General features: G+C 39.9%; 1 protein-coding gene across 1 annotated transcript in view; it reads left to right on the top strand.

Moving 5' to 3' along the window:
* Positions 1-24,388, top strand: part of rgs3a (regulator of G protein signaling 3a) — a 175,135-nt gene that overhangs the window by 41,518 nt on the left and 109,229 nt on the right. The window contains exons 9-10 of the mRNA XM_059549655.1: positions 6,031-6,142; positions 21,486-21,529. Coding sequence (XP_059405638.1) covers positions 6,031-6,142; positions 21,486-21,529 — 156 coding nt within the window. The remainder of the gene's footprint in view (positions 1-6,030; positions 6,143-21,485; positions 21,530-24,388) is intronic.

Raw genomic sequence — 24,388 nt, 5'->3', positions numbered from 1 at the left:
TCATGTGACAGTTCACCTCCGATTTGGTTGCTGATTTGAAATATATATTTAATATGAGTGTGTCAAGTCTGCAAGCATTATTACCGCGCGGGCACTTGCATTCTGCGTGCTCTCTAACGGCAGAGAGAGAGAGAGAGAGAGAGAGAGAGAGAGAGAGAGAGAGAGAGAGAGAGAGAGATCGCTGTTTTTTTTTTGCTCATTCTGTTCTTTTCCTAATTTTTAAAGTTGCAAGTTACAAAAGACACAAGCAGTGTCTGATCACGGCCAGGTGTTCTCAGAGTCCGATGACTCCGATCGCACGGGTATTACACACAATGTTAAACAGACCCGGGACCCGAAGTAATAGATTCGGACCCGACCCGGCTGACCATTTAAAATATAGACCCGGACCCGTACGGGTCCCGGGTTGATGGGTCTCGGGTGCACTGTGAAGACCTCTACTGAGCAGTGGGCATCGTCACTACATTTATAGCACCATAAATCAGACGCAAAAGACGCTGAAACAGTCACAATCCCTGGAACTGAAACAGCGGTAAGCTTAGGTGAGAATTCGGCCGCGGCGACTTGTACACCGGCGCTTTCCTAGGATGGCTTCGGGGCTCCCGGCCTCACCGTAATCCTCTGCTGCGGTTCCCCGCGGCGCGGGGCGACGGCCGGTAGAGCGAGAACGGGGGTCTCGAGCTGCGTTGCTGAAGCTGTTGTGATAACGGCTTTTGTGTGCAGGCAAGCGGGCAACTGTGCAGGCTTGCGCGTTGCAGAAAACGCTGAGACAGTCACAATTCCTGGAACTGAAACAGCGGCGTGCTTGGGTGAGAGCTCGGCCACAGCAGAACTCGTACACCGACATTTCGATGAAGCAGCCATCGTGTGCAGTGCAGACGCAGCCTGCTCAGCAGCAGAAGATTCGCGCGAGCAGAGGTGACGTCATGCAGCAGGCTTTAGATGGCAACACCGCTTTCGTCCGCCGTCCAGCAGAGGGCGGACAAAGGTGCGTCGCTATCGCCTGTTCCACCGGCGGAAGTGACTGGTAGTTCCTGTTTTTAGCATCATCCAGTGTGGAGAATGCTAGTGAGACAGACGAACGAGTTCGCGCTGAATATGGAGCGTTCCAAGCCTTTGCCACCTCTTCGTGAAGCTCAGGAAGAAATGAGGCGGGCTTTGAGAAGTACGCTCATCCGAGAGGAAACTACCATCCACCCGGGAACGAGAGGGGGGGTGCTGGTGCAGAACACTCGAGGCCGAGACTAGTCGCGGCCAGCGTGAGCACTCGCCTCGGCTCCTTCTCGATGTCAGCTCGTTTGCTGGGCTTCTGAGCAGAAGGTGCGAGATCCTCGGAGCTCGCCCAGCCCTCACTGCCCGAAGCTAGCAGAGTGCGGCGCCTCAGCGCAGCGGAGAATGCAGGCTCAGAGAAAAGGCCAAGCGAGTCCTCAGAGTCACCATGGAAACAGTTTGCAGTGAGGGCATTCGCCGTCAGCGAGCGCGAGCGCTGCATGATCTTCACCCAGGCAGGAGACACAGATGACGTACCAGTCTCCCTCGCTGAGTGGGGCTCTGACGAGCCGCAGGAAGGCATCTTAAAAAAGACGCAAGCTCTTTTACGAGTGTGTGTCGCAGGGCGAACACACACACACACACGCATAAAGAACAGCTGGATATAACAGAATTGAAAGGATATGTGCGCCGGACCGCGCAGCAGGAACGGCAGTAGAAGGCGGCGAAGGCCAGCATCTTCAGAATGGCTCGTCCCGCTGAGATGCTTCTCAGACGGCGCTTGCTTCCTCCGTGATCCAGCGATGCGTGAGCTTCGCTGAAGAGATGAAAAATCCGGTGAGTCAGCCTTTTCGAGCTCCTTTTATAGGGTTGGGCCACACCCGTTTTGGCGGGAAGTGGCGTGATGGGCGCGAAGCGTCCTAATTGGTCTGATATTGCATCAGCCTGCGCTCGATAGGCTGTGCACTTGCTGCAGAGCAGCCAATGAGCGAGCGAGCCGTCTCGCCTATGGCTGTGTACTGCTGCAAATGCGCTTTACAAAAATTCAAAATTAAGGATAATTTTTTGCTTCAGTATTTCGTGAAAAGAGACTTTTCCCTTAGCGTCTTAGCTAAGACGCAGTACGAGAGAACTCTCGTAAGAGAACCCAAATAAAGAGCAAAGGCATTGCCCAAACTTCTCTCCTCGGACAACTAGGAGTCTTGGACTCCATGCTGCCTCCTCTTTCCGCCTGACTCAAGTCGCTAAGATATATGCCACATATAATTTATCTTGTGAATTAATTTCTGTCTGTCAATGAGTAAGCATTGTCCTTACTGAGTCCTTACATTAGCGCCTGGCCAGGAGAACATCTATAAAAGAAAAGAAAGCATGCCATCAAAAATTTACATATTTAGTATTCAAGTAGTACAAAACAAATATACAGACAAATTTATTCTACACAAACATTTATTTCCATATAATTTCTCACAAACTAGACTGGAATGAGGTATAATAGACTTAATAATCAGATTGTTTACCACAATTACTGTGTGATGATAGATAGATTATTTCACCAAGTGGCTTGAATTGTTTCTACTCAAGACCAAAAGTTCAGGCCGTTGATCCTTGATTTCTCATACAGATTTGGTCTACCAAAAAGACTTTTGACAGATTGGGGAAGAGAATTCATAGTATATAAAATACCCTATTTTAACAGTCTTGAAGTAACTTGGACAGTATGTAGGACAGTAACAAAAAAACAAAAAAACAAAAAAAAACAAAAACAAAAACATAAATAAATACATAAATAAAAAACAGTATATGCAGGTTAGGTATTTTGAAGCATGGCTGTTGGTTTGAGCTGGTTTAAGCTGGTTCTTAGCTGGTCATGACCTGGTTTAAGATGGTCATGTGCTGGTCATGAGCTGGTCATGAGCAGGAGCTGGTTGCTTAGGACCAACTTAGGACCAGCACATGAACAGCTTCAACCAGCATCCATGTTTCAAAACATACCTAACCTGCATATGCTGGTTTTCCCAACAGGGCTGTCACTCTGCTTTCTCTAGTTTTTTAGCTCATATTTATAAATTGTTACCTTACTAACCTTGCATGCCACCTGAATTCTTCAGAGATTAATAAGGCTACACAATCTCTTGGGAACACTTTTTATTTTTTAAATATGATTATCTACATATTTTCAAAAGATGACCTTTCAGAGCTCTGCCATACTTGTGGGGAGCAACATACACAACTGATCAATGGGTGGATCAGTGGGTGGGCAAATCATACACTAGCAGGAGTAGTTGTTCTCCCGAAACATGCTATTAACTAACAGGCTGTAGAGAATGGTTCCCCTGAGACTGTGTGGGCAGACCCTCCATGTCTGGTAGATACTGCTGTGCTGCATGAACATTGTTTGTAAAACATGCGTATATTGATTGTTTTGTATTCTTCTGACAATTTGAAGAAGCCTGTAACAATGGTCAGGCAACATTGTTTCTCAGTTACTTAACCATTTCTCAGATAGTGTGTAAAAACTGTACTTAAGTACACTGTGCCTCTAAAATGTAAAACAAAGTACAACCCGAATTCTGGAAAAGTTGGGACGTTTTTTAAATTTTAATAAAATGAAAACTAAAAGACTTTCAAATCACATGAGCCAATATTTTATTCACAATAGAACATAGATAACATAGCAAATGTTTAAACTGAGAAAGTTTACAATTTTATGCACAAAATGAGCTCATTTCAATTTTGATTTCTGCTACAGGTCTCAAAATAGTTGGGACGGGGCATGTTTACCATGGTGTAGCATCTCCTTTTCTTTTCAAAACAGTTTGAAGACGTCTGGGCATTGAGGCTATGAGTTGCTGGAGTTTTGTTGTTGGAATTTGGTCCCATTCTTGCCTAATATAGATTTCCAGCTGCTGAAGAGTTTGTGGTCGTCTTTGACGTATTTTTCGTTTAATGATGTGCCAAATGTTCTCTATAGGTGAAAGATCTGGACTGCAGGCAGGCCAGGTTAGAACCCGGACTCTTCTACGACGAAGCCATGCTGTTGTTATAGCTGCAGTATGTGGTTTTGCATTGCCCTGCTGAAATAAACAAGGCCTTCCCTGAAATAGACGTTGTTTGGAGGGAAGCATATGTTTCTCTAAAACCTTTATATACCTTTCAGCATTCACAGAGCCTTCCAAAACATGCAAGCTGCCCATACCGTATGCACTTATGCACCCCCATACCATCAGAGATGCTGGCTTTTGAACTGAACGCTGATAACATGCTGGAAGGTCTCCCTCCTCTTTAGCCCGGAGGACACGGCGTCCATGATTTCCAACAAGAATGTCAAATTTGGACTCGTCTGACCATAAAACACTATTCCACTTTGAAATAGTCCATTTTAAATGAGCCTTGGCCCACAGGACACGACAGCGCTTCTGGACCATGTTCACATATGGCTTCCTTTTTGCATGATAGAGCTTTAGTTGGCATCTGCTGATGGCACGGCGGATTGTGTTTACCGACAGTGGTTTCTGAAAGTATTCCTGGGCCCATTTAGTAATGTCATTGACACAATCATGCCGATGAGTGATGCAGTGTCGTCTGAGAGCCCGAAGACCACGGGCATCCAATAAAGGTCTCCGGCCTTGTCCCTTACGCACAGAGATTTCTCCAGTTTCTCTGAATCTTTTGATGATGTTATGCACTGTAGATGATGAGATTTGCAAAGCCTTTGCAATTTGACGTTGAGGAACATTGTTTTTAAAGTTTTCCACAATTTCTTTACGCAGTCTTTCACAGATTGGAGAGCCTCTGCCCATCTTTACTTCTGAGAGACTCTGCTTCTCTAAGACAAAGCTTTTATAGCTAATCATGTTACAGACCTGATATCAATTAACTTAATTAATCACTAGATGTTCTCCCAGCTGAATCTTTTCAAAACTGCTTGCTTTTTTAGCCCTTTGTTGCCCCCGTGCCAACTTTTTTGAGACCTGTAGCAGGCATTACATTTTAAATGAGCTAATTAAGTGGATAAAAGTGTAAAATTTCTCAGTTTAAACATTTGCTATGTTATCTATGTTCTATTGTGAATAAAATATTGGCTCATGTGATTTGAAATTCCTTTAGTTTTCATTTTATTAAAATTTAAAAAACGTCCCAACTTTTCCGGAATTCGGGTTGTACTTAAGACTTTTGCACACCACATAGACACAACTGAAAATCTAATAAATTTAATGGAGTTAACTGGGTTATAAAAAGTTTTTTTTTTTTTGTTCAAAATGCTGAGACAGAATCAAGTCCACAAATGAGTTTTAAATGTCAAATTAAAATCCTGTCCACTCTGTCACTTGTAACTGCCAAGTTGTGACTGTTCCACATTAATCATGCAGCTCATTTGCATGCAATGAAAACACATTTTCATTAGCAATTTTTGTTGGTTTATTATAATTATTTTTTTTACGCTTTATGTATATGCATATGTATGTGTGTGTGTGTGTGTGTGTAGAAGGTTAATATCCCCTTTTCACACTAGGCAAGAACTTTACCACTATACCAAGTTCTTTTCAGTTAAATGTAACCAGAGTGTTGCAATATGCATTAACATGTGTAATAATCAGTTTCCATTGAAGTAAATGCTTCAGGTTTTGTGAACTATTTTAACAATTGAAAGCATGGTAAAAATTGTGTGAAAGTGTGTTAAACAGAATGGAACAAACATTTAGGGAGAAATAAGGTGTAATAATTGCACTAACATTAAAGGCATCTATTCTCTTTAAACATTAACATTAAAGAAAACATTTTCTTTGCTTCTTGCCATCTGAAAATTTGTTCACATGTGCATACACATTTATAGATAACACAACCCCCATAACTGTCCCAAAATTACTCAGATTAAGGCTCAGTTATACAAAATATTACTTGATTATCTTCAACAGTCTTTGGGTGATTTATGAAGATATGTAGTATGTGTTGCATATGACTCCAAATGCTCTTTTGAAACATCTGCATTTTATCCAATTTTTGCTGAATTTACACTCTCTCATGCTCTCTCTCTAGGTAACAATCTTTATATACTCAGATCTGATGTTGGTGACCAGAGAGGATGAACTGGGACGATGTAACGTCCTGCAAAACCCATTGTACCTTAGACAGCTGCAGCTGCGGGATGGTGAGTGACAACTACACACATATTTACGCAAATGCACAAACATTTACCATACTTACTCTTCAGGTGTTTGTCCCACAGTGTCAATATTCAATAATTAAACAATATATATATATATGTTTAAGGTAAACCTGCCCTAAATAAGATCATTTTTATTAAAATTATCTGAAATTCTATTATTAATCAAGTACATACAAAAATCCTTGATTGACTTGTTCTTGTGTTAACGTCACAGAGGAAAGTACAGATACAGTGTTGTGTGTGATTACTGAAGAGTGGTCGTAGCTTATTGCTGCAATAAATAGTGGTGATGTGCAGAATTCATCTACCGCATGTGGATCTCAACAGTGATTCCTGGAGTCCCCCTTAACACACCTGATTCAGGTCATCTGATTATTAAAGGAGACTGAATATGTAAAACTTGCAGTATTGTAGGGGGTGCTCCAGTTGAGAACTGCTTATCATTTAACATGGACAGTTCAAAATGGCATCCCTCGATGGCCTCTGCATTGTCAAAAAAAAAAAAAATTGTGTAAAAAAAAATTTCAAGACAGTCTGTAATGAAAAAGAGAAAGTAACCGAGCCCTATGTGGTAATGTTCAGGAAAGAGGTGTTCTGACTTTTACCAATGGACTCAGATCCCCAGGTTGAGCATCACTATAAACACAAGCACTTCCTGTCCCCCACCCATCCTCCAAACAAAGACAGGTGTGGAAGGTGACACACATAAGTGCATTTACTGTGAACAGTAGCAGATAAATATTTTCAGAGGACCAAGATAAAAAATTTTTTTTTATATATATATTTGTAAAATTTGTATTTTGTTCTAAAATGTTATAGAGCATAATATACAATCAATTGTATGTCTCATAAACTTTTGTCTATAGCTTATCTTACAAATCTATTGAAATATTTTTTGTTTACATTTTTATTTACTATATATATTTTGCACATACATTGCTTTGTTTCTGAATATGTGTGATGCGCGGCAGCCATTTTGTTGCAACTACAACCATTTCTGAGGAACTACATTTTTTTCACGTTTCATTAATATCATTACATTTTATTTGATTTTTTATTTTGTGAAACCTTGCTATATATATAAAATAACCATTATATAAAAAGCCCCATGAAGCCATGGTTTACAGTGAATTTATAACAGCTAAGGAATCGGGATCGGGAAAGGCTACATAAGGCTACATGATGATGTTAATGTATTTGGTTTTGGCGGAATAGATCTGCTATGCTGCTGCAGCTACTGTGGTGGAGCAAATACAGAGACTTGCTACTGCCAATACATACACAACATGCTGCTGCACATACAATGTATGTGAATAACTCCCATAGCACATGGTCACCATGTAGCAGATCTATACAGGTGGAGTTGGGGAAGGTTGAGGGTTTCTGAAGTGAACTGCTGCTGCTACAGCAAACACTGCCAGGAAATTGAATGTTGAGCAGCGAGGTCATATGTTACAGATACAGGAGAGAACCAATCATCTGTGCCATGCAATAATTATCTCACTATGTCATATTGAGATCTATAGGACTGCCAGAGTCGGACAGAGTACACAGCTTCATTACTTGAGTAAAAGTACAGATAACCCTTGCTACATTTTACTCAAGTACAAGTAAAAGTGCTACAGTCAGATGTCTACTTAAGTAAAAGTACTGAAGTACTTGTTTTTAAAAGTACATGAGTATCAAGAGTACAAGAGTACATTTTCTAAATATTGCATTACTACTGCCACAGTGCTTACATTTATGTACAGAAACGTCCTACATGGAGTTATGAAAAATGTTAATACCTTAGAGAATGTAAAAGGAATTGAAAGTAAAATCAAGTCGTTTTCATCTTTTTACCAGGTTGCTTTATTTAACATTTCTCACTTTCCCACAAGGCAATAGTACAATGGCAACGCTCTGACAAACCTCTGCTAGAGTTTTAATGGATTTTTTGCACCTACATTTGAACCCGACTGTGTTAAACACACCACATACTTAAGAACAAAGCTCAGCTTACATTAATGTGTAATATCAGAAAAGAAATTTCAGCTAACAATTGTGTGTACATGTGAGTTTCTCTGTTTTTTTCATCAATCAAATCAATAAACCTAAACCAGCAAAGAAGGCAATATAGCAACGTTCCGACACCTCTGAACCTGACTGTGTAATACACGCAGCATAGAAGAGAAAATAATAATGATTAAAGAAAATCAGCTAATCAGCTGTGTTTATGTCAGCGTACAAAGAAGGAAAAATAAAATTCAGCTCATTTGAGTGACAGTATTAAGCCCCTTTTTTTCCCACATTGACATACAGGCAAAGGCAGGAGAAAATACTTTCAGCTGAATAACACCATTCTCACACACACACAATCTGTGTGTGACAACTCTCTCTCTCTCTCTCTCTCTCTCTCTCTCTCTCTCTCTCTCTGTGTGTGTGTGTACACTGTACTTAAATTAAATCAGATGTCATGAAGTCTTTGGCGGAATGTGATTGCTGATAGGCTGTCCCAATCAGTGGCGCCTGCACAATCCAATCATGTTTAAGAGGGAAACAACAAATTGAGGGTTTCCAAGATTTTTTTCTTTTTTCCCGTCCACACAGAGACGTGTTTCTGTGAATAGCTACTTAATTTTTTTTTTTTTTTATCGGATAGGCATTTCGTCCACACGGATCCGGATGAACGATTGTCTTTTTATTAACTAACATTAACACAGATTAATAAATGTATTGTTCCATGTTCGTTTGTGTACCACCCGCAAGGTTTATGAGCATAGTCCATGTCTTCTCCATTTTAAGTGTATCTCTGTGGCAGAATCACAGCGCCACATGCTGGCCTAGGGTGTATACTACATCGTTTTGTGGTTCCATGTAGATGCGGATATTTCTTGAGACGAGGGGAAAAAAAGAATGGACTGGGTTAAACTCTGTCTCCGTGTGGACGGGGCCGAAGAAGTAACGGGTACTTACGGTTATGGATAGAAATGTAGCAGAGTAAAGAGTACAATATTTGCCTCTCAAATATACTGGAGTAAAGTCATGAGTACTCCCCAAAAATTATACTTGAGTAAAGTACAGATCCCTCAAAATTGTACTTAAGTACTGTTGTCATGTAGAGAAAAGCCGAAAGGCCTGGGAGAAGTTAGGAAGGCTCAGTACACGGGAGTGATTTTCAAAATGCCAGTTGTGATGTATTTTAGATGCTGCATTTTCAAGAAGCAGTCCATGTGGTGCACAAAAATAAACAAAGAAACAAAACAAAACAAAACACTTAATGGAACATACACTGGTGCTAAAAAAAATCAAAAACAAAATGCTGTGAGCAGCACAAACTGGCACTAAACAATGCCTAGTGGTACATCCACATAATAATCAGCATGTCTCACCTCAGACAAGTTCTCACATTGGCACAGAATTCACAGGATGCAACCTCCCTTTACTCTGATCAGACTATTGTTTAAATACACAAATTTCCCGCCCAAACACTGGTGGATCAAACCATATTCACGGGGAGGAACCTTTCTCAAAAACACACAATACAGACTTTCACAGCAAAGCATTAGTAGCTACATAACTAATATACATTCTCATAAACTCATTTTTTACATGAAGTAACCATAACACAAACATGCATAACAAACACTCAAACATTAACACTCCATAGCACTCATGTCTCCCTCCATTTTGTAAAATGGTAGTTCCGGATATGCGCACTACCAGAACCCACCTCCAAACACTGGATTAGACATGCAAGATCTAACATGTGCTGTAAAATGTAAACTTACAAAATAAATAAATAATTCAAAACAAACAATGACTCTTGTATCCTTCATAACCTTAACACATTGAACAAATGATCTTGGTACCATCTATCAACATACACATTGTCAACACACAAAATATAATAAAATTTAGGTTGGCACTCTAGTGATGATGTCATTGACCTGGACCATCATCACAACTGTACTCAAGTAAATGTACTCCGTTACTGTCTGGCTCTGGGGACTGCACCATCTGCCAGAACTTTGCATTTGTCTTTTAACAAGTTCAAAGTGTTGTTTTATTTATATAGTGCTTTTTAACAATACAGATTGCCAAAGCAACTGTACACCATTAATTAGGAAAATAATGTATCAAAAATGCAAAATGACAATAGTAAACACTAATTTATCAGTTAAAGGTAGTTAATCAATGAATTCAGTGATGTCATCATCTAGCTCAGTTCAGTTTAAATAGTATCAAGTCAAGTCAAGTTCATTTATTCGTCTCCCTTGGGAGAAATTTGGTTTAGAGACAGGGTACTGCTGCATAGGCAGACATAAAACGTATAGACTACATAAAACATAAAACATCCAACAAAGGGGAGGGTACATAACTGGCAACCAGATGGGGACCAAAGTGCAAGAGGATCTGTATCAAGAGTATCTGTGCAATCAAGTCAATGATATCGCTGGAAATGTCCCCAACTAATCAAGCAAGAGGCGACATTGGCAAGGAACCAAATCTCCATCGGTGACAAAATGGAGAAAAACCTTGGGAGAAACCAGGCTCAGTCGGGGAGTCAGTTCTCCTCTGACCAGACGAAACCAGCAGTTCAATTCCAGGCTGCAGCAAAGTCAGATTGTGACTGTGGTCTTGTCCCGGTGGCCTTCTGAGACAAGGTATTTACAGGGAATCTTGGGGCTGTAGAGGTCCTCTCTAGGTGCTGATCCACCATCTGGGCTGGATACGTACTGTTTCTGGGTGACTGTAGTGACCATCTGATCTGGATACAGACTGGATCTGGTGGCTACGGTGACCACAGAATAAGAGCGAAACAGACTATTAGAGTATGAGCGTAGATGCCATTCTTCTAATGATGTAGCAAGTACATTATGGGAAGTGTTCCTGGTTCTGGTTGACCTAATTAATGCAGCCTAAAAATCGGATTTGAATATTAGAAATGTGTTAGTGTGTTATGTGTAAACCAGGTTAAAGAGATGGGGCTTTAATAGCCTACGCTAGTCAGATGCAATGATCGGATTTACAGAAGTCTTAAACTGGAGCTCTTAGCCTTAACCTTTTCAGTGGTGAGTTTAAAATATTCTAGCGTTCCCCCCAGAGTTCGTTTTTAAGGCGACCATTATTTTAGAACGTTCCTCTTACTGTTTCAATGGCGACGCATCAGGCTTGTCACGTGACACACCACGTCTACATTAACACTATATGACAGATGGATCACTTTTATTTAGTTTTTCTTTTTTTAATTTAAAATATTCACAAACCTGTATACCATGTCATGAACAATCTGATATTCCAATTCATAAATGTGTGTAAATGAGTGTGTTTTGTTGTTTAAAAACCTTTCTAAATGATCTTGATCGTGATCTGTAATGTGACATGGGCGCCTCCATGTTTGTTTGTGCTGCGGTGCAGAGAATCCTGTCAGTCAGATTTACAGCAGGTGAATTCATCAATCTCTCCCGAAATACAAGTAATAAGTGGCCGGTGAACTTTGTGAAGAATAGAGTTAACTTTATAGTTACTTACACTATGTGTATCTGATATGAATAAAAAACATCTGCAAGTTAAATTTGAATGGGTTATTATAGTTGCTTCCATAGACATATGCGTGTATTTTTCAAACTCTAAATGTATTGTTTTTCTAGTATTTATGTGCATTTAAATGTCTGAAACCTAAAATATGCATTATGTGGTTAATAACACTACATATTTGTGATAATATAACAAGAGCAGTGCACGTCTCTCTCTGGCTTAGTGCCAGCCAACGCACGAAATCACAGTTTTTGGCAGTTATGTGATGTCATCGAACGTTCTAAATCCCATATGTGGGACCATACTCCCAGCGGCATGGAAATAAAAATCCCATATGTGGGACTGTACCACTAAAAAGGTTAAAGTGGGCTGCAGTAGACAAATGTAGAGGTTATCTGCTGGGATCTTGGTTCACGGTACTTACGGACAACAACCCATTATGCCATCATAACATGGCTAGGTTGGGGGCAGTGGAAAAAAGATGGTGGCACAGTTGGCTGTGTTCAATTTTGAAGTTCACTACCAGCCAGGACGTTGTAATACAGTGGCTGATGCTCTTTCTAGGAGACCGGGGTTAGAAGAAAGGGAAGAGGTGACCGAAGACGCCGAGTATGATTATTGTGTGGCCATCTTTAATTAGGTACCACTGTAGGACCAGACCTCGGTAGACCTCAGCTAGACCAGTTCTAGGGAATCTAGTTGAAAAGGAAGGTAGCCCAGATTCTGATCTCAGGAACACTACAAAATTACCTGGGTATACTAGGGAGCAGCTCTGTCGCTTTCAGGATGCCTAATCTCCCTAAGCCTTGTTAAGCAGTTTTGGTGTGGTCAGAAGAAGCCCTCTGCTTGGGAGAGACGAGGGCTGCCTCGGCAGGTGAAGTATTTACTCAAGCAATTAGATAAGTTCAATGAAGATAGAGGACTAACCTTCTTCTTCACTTTCTTTGGTGAGTGTCAACAACTGTTACTTCTCTTTTGCTTATTTGAACCAGTGCTGCAGTGTGTACATGACCAAATGGGGCACCAAGGAAATTCAATCGTGCCTTGCATGACCTGTTACACTCGTAGCCCTGCACTGAGAAGAAGAGAAGATGGCCTGAGCATCTGCCAAAGCTGGTGTATGCTGAAAATGCAAATTCAAATGTTTCGATGAGGTATTCTCCATATTATATGTTGTTTGGGACCCAACCACATCTTACAATCTATGGAGTGTTGTGTCGGGAGTCTGGGGAAGGCATGGACTCAGTTGGTAGTCGGTTCACAGGGAACAATTCCAAGAAGCCCATATGAGAGTGAAGGAATATGCAAAGAAGAAAGCAGAAGAACGAGCTGCTAGACATGAGTGCGTCCAATGGGGAGAAATAAAATCCAGGCTGCATGGGCACCAGTGGTTTATGTTGTGAGAGATGTTCAAGGGACTACGTATGTAGTGGAACCAGATGGAGGAGGATGACAAAAGCGAGTCAATCTGTCTCCTCTTCAACCTCGTCCATTACCAATTCCAGTACCAGCGCCATATAGCAGGATACCTCCTGTGAAGGAAGTTGTTGTCACGGGCCGGCAAAGAAAGAACAGGGTCTGGGTCCAAATGCAGGGAAGAATCTTTTAATTAGAACAAAACCAAAAACAAACAAGGGAAAAATGAAACAGAACAGATAACAAGGACAAGACCAGGATCAGAAGCAACCTCAAGACACCAGTAACAAATAACAATTAATACAGCCAGACAGAGTGGTGTGTGAGACGAGAATATATAGTCCATGACAATGAGCAACAGCTGTGTGTGTGATTGAGAGACAGGTGTGCAGAGTGAAGGTAAATGAGTTCGGGAGCAAGGGAGAAACACAGGTGTAGCAACTAAAACAATGATGAGGTAACAAGTTAGGCGGGGTAAGAAAAGAGACAGGACAAAAGCACATGGCACCAAACAAACACAACACTCACAGAAGACAGTGACAGAAAGACAGAAGACTGTGACAGTTGTAAGTCAATTTGATGAGGGAGTTTTGATGTTTTCAGATGCTGAGTGTGTAGTTGTGAAGGAGCCATGGTGAGCTATAGTCAGTACCATCAGTGGAAGACTGTAAAGAACCCATCCCACATATGGCCAACTGCCAGTCAACACAGTTATCCATACAATTTGTCTAAGTCTGCTTGCAATACAGTTTCACTGGGTTCATGGTTGTATCTAGTCTTCTTCCAGACAGCAATCACAGAGATGGGGAGATGGTTAGAAAACATTGGAGAATGAGCAGAGAGTGGGAGGAGGCTAGGAGTCTGATGGAGGTGAGACACAAATACTCCTGGTACTGCTGTTTTTACTCTTTTTACACATTGTTGATGCTCAAGAAAGCTATGCGCTATATTAGAAACCAAGATGTATGTATGTAATCTCGGAGAACGATTTGTGTAAAAAAATATTGTTTTGTCATATGTAATACCTGTTGAACACCTGATATGAAATCGTTTAATTGGGCAGTAATAAACACATTTTTTTAAGAATCTAGCAGATTCTGCTTAAGGAAGAAAGAAGAAATGAGCATGCTGTGAATGTCATCCATATACAAGCATAACAGACTTCTGTAACAGAAACAAAACTGAAAAAGAGACTGTAAAATGAGTAAAGTTTAGTTTAGGTACCAGTGCATGTTCCACATTCTTCACAATGACAATCATATGGCTAAAACCTTTTCTATAAAATATTTTTTACAATTTTTTGTCTAACCCCACAATGTTTTTTTATTTTTTATATCTCCTTTGTTTTAACATGGGTCTTATGTTTGCTTCCTTAGGTTTGGGAAGGTAGAGGAAAGGATGTTATAATAAAAACAATTCTGCTGAAACAAAGAGTATATATCAATAATGTGGTCATAACTTAGCCAAAATACTTTGACGCAATGAACTCTGAAATAGTCAGAGAGCAAAGAGTGACATCCGCTGTTGAATTTAGATATCTATTTTAAATGTTAAGGGTCACACTCTTAAAACTTTTTATGTTTGTCAAATAACATATTTGATATGATAATGCAATGGAAGAATACAATTATTTGGAATAAATCATTTTTCGAAAATGAATTCTTTACAACATGCATTTTCAAAAGTACCCCCTGAGATTTTAAGCTAAATTCAACAAACATTTTCCATTTTCATAGTTCTCTGAAATTCTATGGAGACAATGGTAGAGTAATGGTGTGGGTTGACACACCATTTGTTTCCTTTTTAGGCATATTGACATTGAGCATGTACCTTATCCACATGCTCTATGGTCTTCAGACTAATTATGCCAGATTTTCTGGGATGGAGAATAACAGTAAAAAAAAAAAAATATATATATATAATAATGATAATAATAATAATAATATATATATATATATATATATATATATATATATATATATATATATATATATATATATATATATATATATATATATATATATATATATATATATATATATATATATATATATATATATTAGATCGTTAGATCGTTGCTCTGTCTTTACTCAGGTGGCTTAACAAGAGTATAGCTGTGAAGTTAATGGGGATAGCACTGCTCAGATTGTTTCCTCTTTGAACAGTTTTATGAGAAGGGAATGACTTCATGCTGAGATCCTAAAACAACTAGTACAAATGCATCCTGTGGTCAGTAATATCTCCCTTTTCTTTCTGTCTAGAATAGGGTGAGGGTTGGGTAGTAAATATCATCACTGGCATGTGAAAGCCATTACGTAAATGTCTTAACTAATTTAGTGAGATCAGTGCGTGTGCATGAGCGTGAGACAGGATGACAGTCACAGCACAGCTAGGAAAGAACCTGCAGGTGTCTCACACAAAGAGGACTGTACAACTGTCTCCTCTGATCAGTCCCTCGGTTAATTGTTTGAATAATGAAATCAGATTGGTTATATAAAAAGACTGGAATAATACATTTTTGAAAGTCAATATTGACCCAAATGGTTTATAGATTATTATTTATGTATAGCTGAAATGAGTTTTAAAAAGTTGCAATATAGTTGCTATTATTAGCAATTTTAAATAATTGCAAGATGCAGTCTTCTGTGAAAATATAAGTTATAGTGGGTTAGTTGGAGAGAACATAATTATGATGCAATAGTGTATTGGTGGGAATAGAGAAGCACAGATTAGAGTCTTGTTAAAATTACACAGCACTTACTGTAAATAATAATAACAATTAAATAAAATAGAATGAAAATTACACATGTATCATCTCTCATTTAATCACTCAAAAACACTATAGAGGAGCCCATTTACTGTTAATTATTTATGTTTGTTTGAATAAGTCTTTCATGTAAAACTTTTGTGGAAAATATCAAGTTTTTATGAAAAAAATGAAAAATGTCTATTAAGTGCTTATTAATTCTGGAAATAAATAGCAGTTGAATATAATAGTTTGGGCTCTATTTTCCTTGTTAATGTTAATCTTTAATATAAGAGGGTTCACTTTAAAGTTTACAGCATTAGTTAAGATAAGCTTACAAGTTGGTCTACCTTAAATATTTACAAATTAATCAATATTAAATCAGCTGAACTGCACGTACACTAAGGTTCCAAATTCAGTAGTTTACTGAAGGGGTAATCCAAAAACATAATACAGAGGCAGGCAAAGGTAATACACGATAAACAGTCCAACAATGACAGAGTAAAGGCTGAGGCAAACAGAGTAATCCAGAAAACAGGCAGAATAACAAGATCAGGAACCAAAGCATGGGAAAACCAGGACATAAGGCTTAAAATTGCAAAAATTACACATACAAGACTTAGCACATAATGAAAGAGTTGTCATGGCTTTTATAGGTTGAGCTAACAGGGCAAATGAGACACAGGTGAATGCAATCAATGATAATGAGTCCGGGCAAGGGATTATGGGAAATGAAGTCCATGATTGAGTGACAGAAGTATGGGATGAAGTGCCCTCTGGTGGCTATCAAGGGCGCTCCTGCTGGTGATTGTGAAATATTGTGTACAGTGGTATTTTCTGATACATTATCATACTGTCTATACCTTACTTTAAACTTTCAACTGCAGCAACAGGTTGGGCATACTGTGCCAAGTTTACTTTCCAAAATTATACACCTATTAGAAGCAGCAACCGCAACCAAACATCCATCCACCAATCCATGTTATATGTATGATCTTTATTGTACATGGATTATCATTAGCCTAGATAAATGCTGTAAAAAAGTTGTTCATCATTTCTTAATTTGATGCATAAATTAATGTTAATGAACTGAATCTTATTGTAAATTGTAAAGTGTTACCAGTGTAGTGTTATCAGTGTAGCTATAATCTTCAGATAAGTCTGATTGCAATTGCACTCACTCAGAGTTTAGTCAATTTTCAATAAAGCACTTGGGTATGTGTTACGGAAGCATTAATCAAAGCTTTACTCTGCAACCGAGCCCTCAATAGGGCTCATAATATTTTCAGGTCTGAGAGACAGAATAAACAGGCACCAATCAGAGAAGGCTGCCATGAATCTGTTACCAGTGAGTGACACAGAGTTCCTGAGAGAGGACGGGGCACAATCTGATGGGCTGCTGGTCATGGTGACCTGAAAATCGAAACACAAATCTTGGGAAGTGTGAAGGTGTGAGGGGGGAAATATGGTGAGCACGTCAGCATTGAGCCTGAAGTCCAATCACACGTTTCCACTGAGCTTTTGAATACAGAGGCCAAACAGAGGCATTTAGATTGGTCACCACCAGAGTTTTGTTCAGAACTGACTAAAATCTGCCCTCTCACTTTCTGGAATTTATTCTGTTTAAATAACCATTTTGTTTTTAATGCTACTAAAATAACATTATAATGTGTAAGTTTTGATTTTCTAATACGTGAAATGCAATAAGCATTTCTTAGCTTATTTTTTTTTTTGGCCAGAATTTAACATGCTATTCAACAATAATGTTAATATTGCAGCCCTGTCCTGTAATGTTTTGCTATTTTTAATTTTATAATTTTTATATGGCAGTGGTTCTTCAGAAGATGGTTTGATTAGAAGAAATCTAAATTGTTCTAAGGTAGACACATATTATAGCAAGTTTCAAAACTACGGTAATTTTAATGAGCAGATTTTACACATGTAACCAGGATTTGAAATGAACACCCACAGGTAATGCCAATTTGGTGGGTTACTTTTTGTAAGTTATGTTCGCTCATGAATTTCTCAGGGAAGTTCATTGAAGCCAAATCTGCACAGGTTTAGCACAAATACTGAATTCGTGAGACATCATGACATTATCGAATATATTACAAAAACCAAAAAACACACCTACAGAGTGCAGGCATAAGCGATTAGCATGTAGAGTATGTTCTTTTACTGCATGATTCAGTCTATTCATATGCATTAAGAGTGATCACATATTTTAAGATAAGTGGGCGGAAAATGTATATACTGTATTTATATCATTTAATATAGTTAATCAATATCACAGGTTTAAAAAAAGCAGCATGCTTATAAATGTGATATTGATTTTATACAACAGTTCAATAAACAACAAGTTTATGTCAAGAGACTTACATTTTAGACACCATGCCTGCTTTTGCTCTATTTCGCCAACAAAAATCATTGCAAACACAGCCACAGCACTGTTTTGCGTCTCTGAGCAGAATCACCTGAAAGAATCACCCATTTAAATGATTCGGTTAATTCACAATGACTCCCTTCACAGTATAGGACACAGCAACACCAACGCTGGATCAGCTCTTTCGGGCTCATCAACTGGCCCCGGAAGGAAGTAGTGGGAACCTTGGGGGATGTATCCAGGCCGGGGTCTCAGGACAATGTGAGAGTAGGCTGGCATGCACAAAAGGCACTCTTCGCTCACTGAAAATGCTTGCAGGTCCCCAACCCTCTTGATGGAGGTGAGCACCCAGGAGGGCACGAGGGGTGACCTAGGAGGATTTAACCTTCAGTGTCCACTCAGGAAACTGATGATCAGCTTGTGCTTCCCCAAGGACTGGCTGTCCAGTGCATTGTGATGTGTTGCGGTGGCATACACCTTTTAATTGGAGGCTGACAGCCTATGCTCCAGCCTTTCTTGCAGTAAAGAAAGCATGACTCTTATCATGCATATTCAGGTGTCTTCTTGGGAGAAGAACTCCACTTAGCGAACAGACTCAGCTTAAAGGCATAAGCTCACCTGGTAAAGGGAGCCCCTGCCTGAGTGATGGTGTCTACTGGTGACAGATCACTTAGGTCTGTTGCATCCCATCCAGGAGCTACACATGGAGGTTCCAATGATCTGGATGCAGGTGCCAAAACCAGTTCCGGGTTAAGGTGTAAGCAGCAAGACCTGTTCCTCATCCTCCATGACCTTGCACAATGTCTGTACATTGTCTATACAATGTCCATACATATGGCTGTACATTTGAGCTCCCCCGGAATCTGGACAACGTGCAGAAACCTGAACTGTGTCTGACTCCAAAAGAAGGAGATGGTGGGCATGTTGCAGCAGTGACAAGAACTGCTACAAGGCTAGAAGTACTGCCAGCAACTCCAGGCAGTTGATGTGCCAAAGCAATCGAGGCCTTGTCCAGGACCCTGAGGCTGCCTGCCTGTAGCACCCCAGCCCGTTGACATCAATATGCTGGACACTTGTTATAAGAGCACCCCGGCCCATAGAAAGGCAAGGTCTGACCAGGGGATGAATGTGCTGCAGCACATTGGTGTAATGGTTATGCAATGTGTGCCACAGTGCCATGCCCATCTTGGGACTTGGCTGTGTAACCAGTGCTGAAGTGGTCTCATATGAAGCAATCCGAGCAGCGTAACAGTGGCTATGGATGCCATATGCCTTAGGAGCCTCTGAAATTTTTCAATGGTACCATCGTCTTGCTTCTGAAGGAACTCAGGCAGTTCAGTACTGATTGGGTATGCTCATTGTTGAGCAAGTTGTCATGTTGACCGAGTCCAACTCCAAACAGAGCAAAGAGATTCTCTGCACCAGCAGGATGAGTTGGGCAATGAAAGCCATTCCCTCAAGAGTGGCACCAAAGGGACAATTAACATACCAGTGGTGGTGCAGCAGTGGGGTACCCTGCTGGGTGACCCAGAGGGCATCACATCCGGAGTTACACTGACAGGATTCCCGTTGTACCCGGAGGGTATTGTATTATTGGCTAGAGATGTGTGAGGAGGTGTTGCATCCTCAAACTGCTGTCGACTGGCCACTGGCAATAGTGGGTATCATGGATGAGAGCGAGGAAGCGGTTTGTTGCTCACTGTCAAACCATGAGTGATGTAACCCGGAAATGAGCTTTTTCTTTGAAAATGTGGGTACTGCTGGCAAATGAGTCAACAGCAGAACAGAAAGAAAAAGAAAACAAGTCTTTTCTTCCCAGCCCTCCTCCAGGGGTAGAAATGGCACTGTCCCCTCAATCTCCTGAGAAAGAGTAGCTCCCCTCATCTCTGGGTTGCCTGTGTCAGGGCTTCTTCATCATCTTCCTTGAGGACTTAGTGGCAGCCTGAGACATGGGTGTTCCATCTTCCTGTGTGGAGCTTAAGGTGCCGGCTTTGATGTTGTCTCAGCATGGCGATAAGCAGACTGTGGGCCGGTCCTCGACAGAGTGTTGGTAGAAGAAGTATCACATTGGGGTAAGATGTGCTGGAAAGCCTCAGTCTGCTTCTGTACTGCCAGCCTGGGAGATGGGAGAACCAAGAAAGCATACTTTTTCAACGTCTATCATCTCAAACAGGTTGAGCCAGAGATGGTGCTCTTGGACCACCAAGGTGGACATCGGCTGCCTAAGAAACTGCGCCATTACTTTCTTTGCTCAGAGTGCGAAGTCATCGACCACAGCTCCTGCATTAACCTGGGGTCAGCTCTACTCTCATGCATTTGTTTGAGTGCCTTGGCTTGGTTAACTTGTAGGATTGCCATGGCATACAGTGAAGAGATGGCCTGGGCCACAGCACTGTAAGCTTTGGCAGCCAGTGCTACCATCTGCTTACAGGCTTTGGACAAGAGGGGCGGATAATTCCTTCAGGTGGCGCCATTTTGCTGGCAGAGGTTTCTGGCTATAAAAGGGGCCTTTCACATGGCTTGGCATGCAAAATCCACTCACCAATTTTGATTGGTGTTTAGACTTAAACCCATAGTTCTCAAACCTCTTCATGAAGTACCCCCAACACTGCACATTTTGTATTGTTTCCCTATGTCTGACACACCCACTTTGGGTCTTGCAGACTCCACTAATGAGCTGATGAGTTGAATCAGGTGTGATAATTGAGGGAGACACACAAAATTTGCAGGGCAGGGGGTACTCCAGGACAGGTTTGGGAACCGCTGCATTACAATATTGTGTTACTCCATAATAAAAGTAACTAATTGCGTTACTTTATATTACTTTAGTTTTACTTTTTGTCACCTGGGCTGGGTTTGCTTTTTAGTTTTTAATAATAGAAAACACAAATTTTACATTTTTGGTTGACTGTAAAGGCACTTTCACACCAAGAGTGAAATTAATAAGCCTCAGGCTGAAGAAAATACCTCTGCTTATGCACTGACTCCCAATTTCCTTCAAGGAAAGGTGTCAGTAAATAAATTGGAAAACAAAGTAACTTGCATTACTTGTTTGAAAAAGTAACTCGGATATGTTTTTGCTAATTTAAAAGTAATGCGTTACTTTACTAGTTACTTGAAAAAAGTAATCTGATAACTTGTAAACACTGGTATGGGACAACCCCTTCAGAGTGATCACTTCAAGTGCATGGCATGTTTAGTATGTTATAAAGATAACTGTGTTGCCTTTCTTAAATATTATGACCCGTTTGTTTTCTCAGATCACTGTCAAGATCTGCGATTTTACTTGATCCACATGACTGAGGTGAGTTACACTTTTGTTTATTTGTCTTTGAATGATGATGTTTTCATCACTTTATGTATTGTTCTTAATGATATGCCTGAAAGGTTTAAATGTTTTTGTTTTTTAATGGTTTAATTTAAATTATTTTTATTTTTAAACAACATTTTGTGAGAGTTTTGTTGCCACTACTACTTACTATTACTTCTACTAACAACTTCCCCTACTAGTTTACATCAGTGTTTTTTAAACACTTCCTGGAGCCTCTCAGCACTATATGTAAACTTGTTTGGTAATTCACCTTGTACGTAATTGTACTTGCTATATGAAGAGCTCAGGAACAAGGGAAACAAGTCATGATAAAAAGCTGACTTACTAAAATGTCATGGTTGCTTCAGCTAATGCATTTTTCTAACATTTGCTTTTGTTAACCTTATCTGTTAGATTTAGGGTTGGGTTTAGCATAGGTGCCATATTATTTTCAAACAAGATTTAATTCACAAACTGCCGTGACATGTACAACCAAGGTAATAAAACATTGTAAGATTGACATTTATGTGTTGCCAATAAAACAGAGCACTCATTGGATATTTCACTTTCAATGTGCTTTGAAATGTGCAAGGAGCAACAAAATATAATTTTGCAGAGCCTGGGTTACAAATTAGAGTAAAACACACTGTCAGTTTTTGACATAACTTTCATTACCAATTACTATGTTTGACTGTGTTGAACTGCTTGGCGTTAATATTCACTTTTTTTTATCAAAGCAAAACTTCATAAAAATGTCCCTGAAAAGTTGTAAATAAATAAAAACAGTTTGTAAATATCACTGTGTTCAAATACATACATACATACACAGACACACACACACACACACACACACACACACACACACACACACACACACACACACACACACACACACACACACGTTTGTTTTTGTGAAAAGTAATGGTTTAATGGTTTTTATACTGTACAAACTGTATATTCTATGGACCTACACCAATCCTACACCTAACCCTAACCCTCACAGGAAACTTTGTGCATTTTTACTTTCTCAAAAAAACTCATTCTGTATGGTTTATAAGCGTTTTGAAAAATGGGGACATGGGTGATGTCCTCATAAGTCACCCTCTCCTTGTAATACCTGTGTCATACCCATATCATTATACAGAGTTGAGTCCTGATATGTCACAAAAACAAGAGCACACACACACAAACACACACACACACACACACACACACACACACACACACACACACACACACACACACACATGTGCGTGTGTGTGTGCTAGAGCAAAATTTAACACACAAATAGAAATTACATCACAAGGGATGTGAGTGGATCTCAAGGTTTGCGATTGGTGACCGATCAAGCATTTTTTGTAACACTATTTTGAGTCCACTTTAGACATTCTACTAACAGTAAGTAACCTTGCAACTATAGGTCAACTAGCAGTCATTAGAGTATTAGTAGACTGTCTGCTTAATATCTTCTAACACTTTATTATGATGTGTCAACTTCTGCTAACCCCTAAACCTAACCTAACAGTCTACTCTGAGAGTTAGTAGACATGTAGTTACAAATAAATGAGAATAAGTTGACATGTAGTTGCAAAGTTTCTTATAGTTAGTAGAATGTCTAAAGTGGAAATAAGTGTAACCACATTTTTTAAAGGGGTCATCTGATGCCCATTTTCCACAAGTTGATATGATTCTTTAGGGTCTTAATGAAAAGTCTAGAACATGCTTTGGTTCTCAATGGTAGTGTAAAACACCTTTTTAACCCTGTCTAAAACAGCTCTGTTCACAGTGACCCATTTCGGTGCATTCTCTTTAAATGCTGATGTGCACTGATCACCCCGCCCCTCTCTTCTATGAGGTGATGAGCAGTTCTCTGAGATACTGTTAGCCTTAGCCGCATTCATTGTGAAACTTGCTAACTAGCACGTTATTAGGAAAGGCGAATTGCAAAGATTCATAAAAAAAAAAAAAAAAAAACATGGGTAGATCGGGGCGCTTTCCTTCAAAGACAGAAGTAATCCTCTGCGTCTTCAGCAGTTTAGATGTTGGGAGTAAATGATGACTACTATGTTCAATATTACATCAAACAACAAAACACCTCAATCGCTTAGGAGACATTCTTCTCTACATGCTCTTGTCTACACCTGCTCTGGCATCGATAGAGTGGCGGACTGTTAACAGCTCACTCAGGGTGGGTCTGTGATGAAATGTCTGTGTCAATCAATAATCATGGGAGGGGCCTGTGCAGAACTACGCCACTCTGCCAAAAATCTTAGAACAGCTTGATTTGAGACACTGCTCATGATTTATTGGGATAAAAAAAAACATGGGTGAATTTTTATCATTATAGGGTGGTTGTGTACACACACTACCAAGATACCAAGTTGTTTAAGTTCAAACAACATGTAAAAGTGAATTTTGCATCTGATGATCTTTAACTGATATCGGTTCTCCTAAGCCCGATTCTTCAGCTGTCATGCCGGTGCTGTGCAGTAGGTGGCAGTATGTGCCTTTGAGTGGATTTGCCAACCACCATTAAAAGATAAAGACACTCTAATAAACCAAAATAAAAGAAGAAATGTGCATGCATGACGTGTGAGGACCAGCAAGGTCTGTTCTAGCACGTCACACACATTTAAGCTTCTGTGTCCAATGTATTTGATGCACATTTTTGTAACAATTTCTCATTCATTTATTGTATACTTTTATCTGCCATCAGTCCCTGAAACAGCGTTATTACATGCTGCTATGGATTGCGTCTTGCTTTGCATTTGACTGACAAGACAGGCACTGTCTGACACTGCATGCTTCATGCTTTCTAACCATATTGCAATTATTCTACTTATTATACATATA

The sequence above is a fragment of the Carassius carassius genome, chromosome 5 (assembly GCF_963082965.1).
Source record: "Carassius carassius chromosome 5, fCarCar2.1, whole genome shotgun sequence".
NCBI lineage: Eukaryota > Metazoa > Chordata > Actinopteri > Cypriniformes > Cyprinidae > Carassius > Carassius carassius.
Note: the sequence above shows the minus strand (reverse complement) of the source record. Positions and strands in the feature narration are given on the sequence as shown.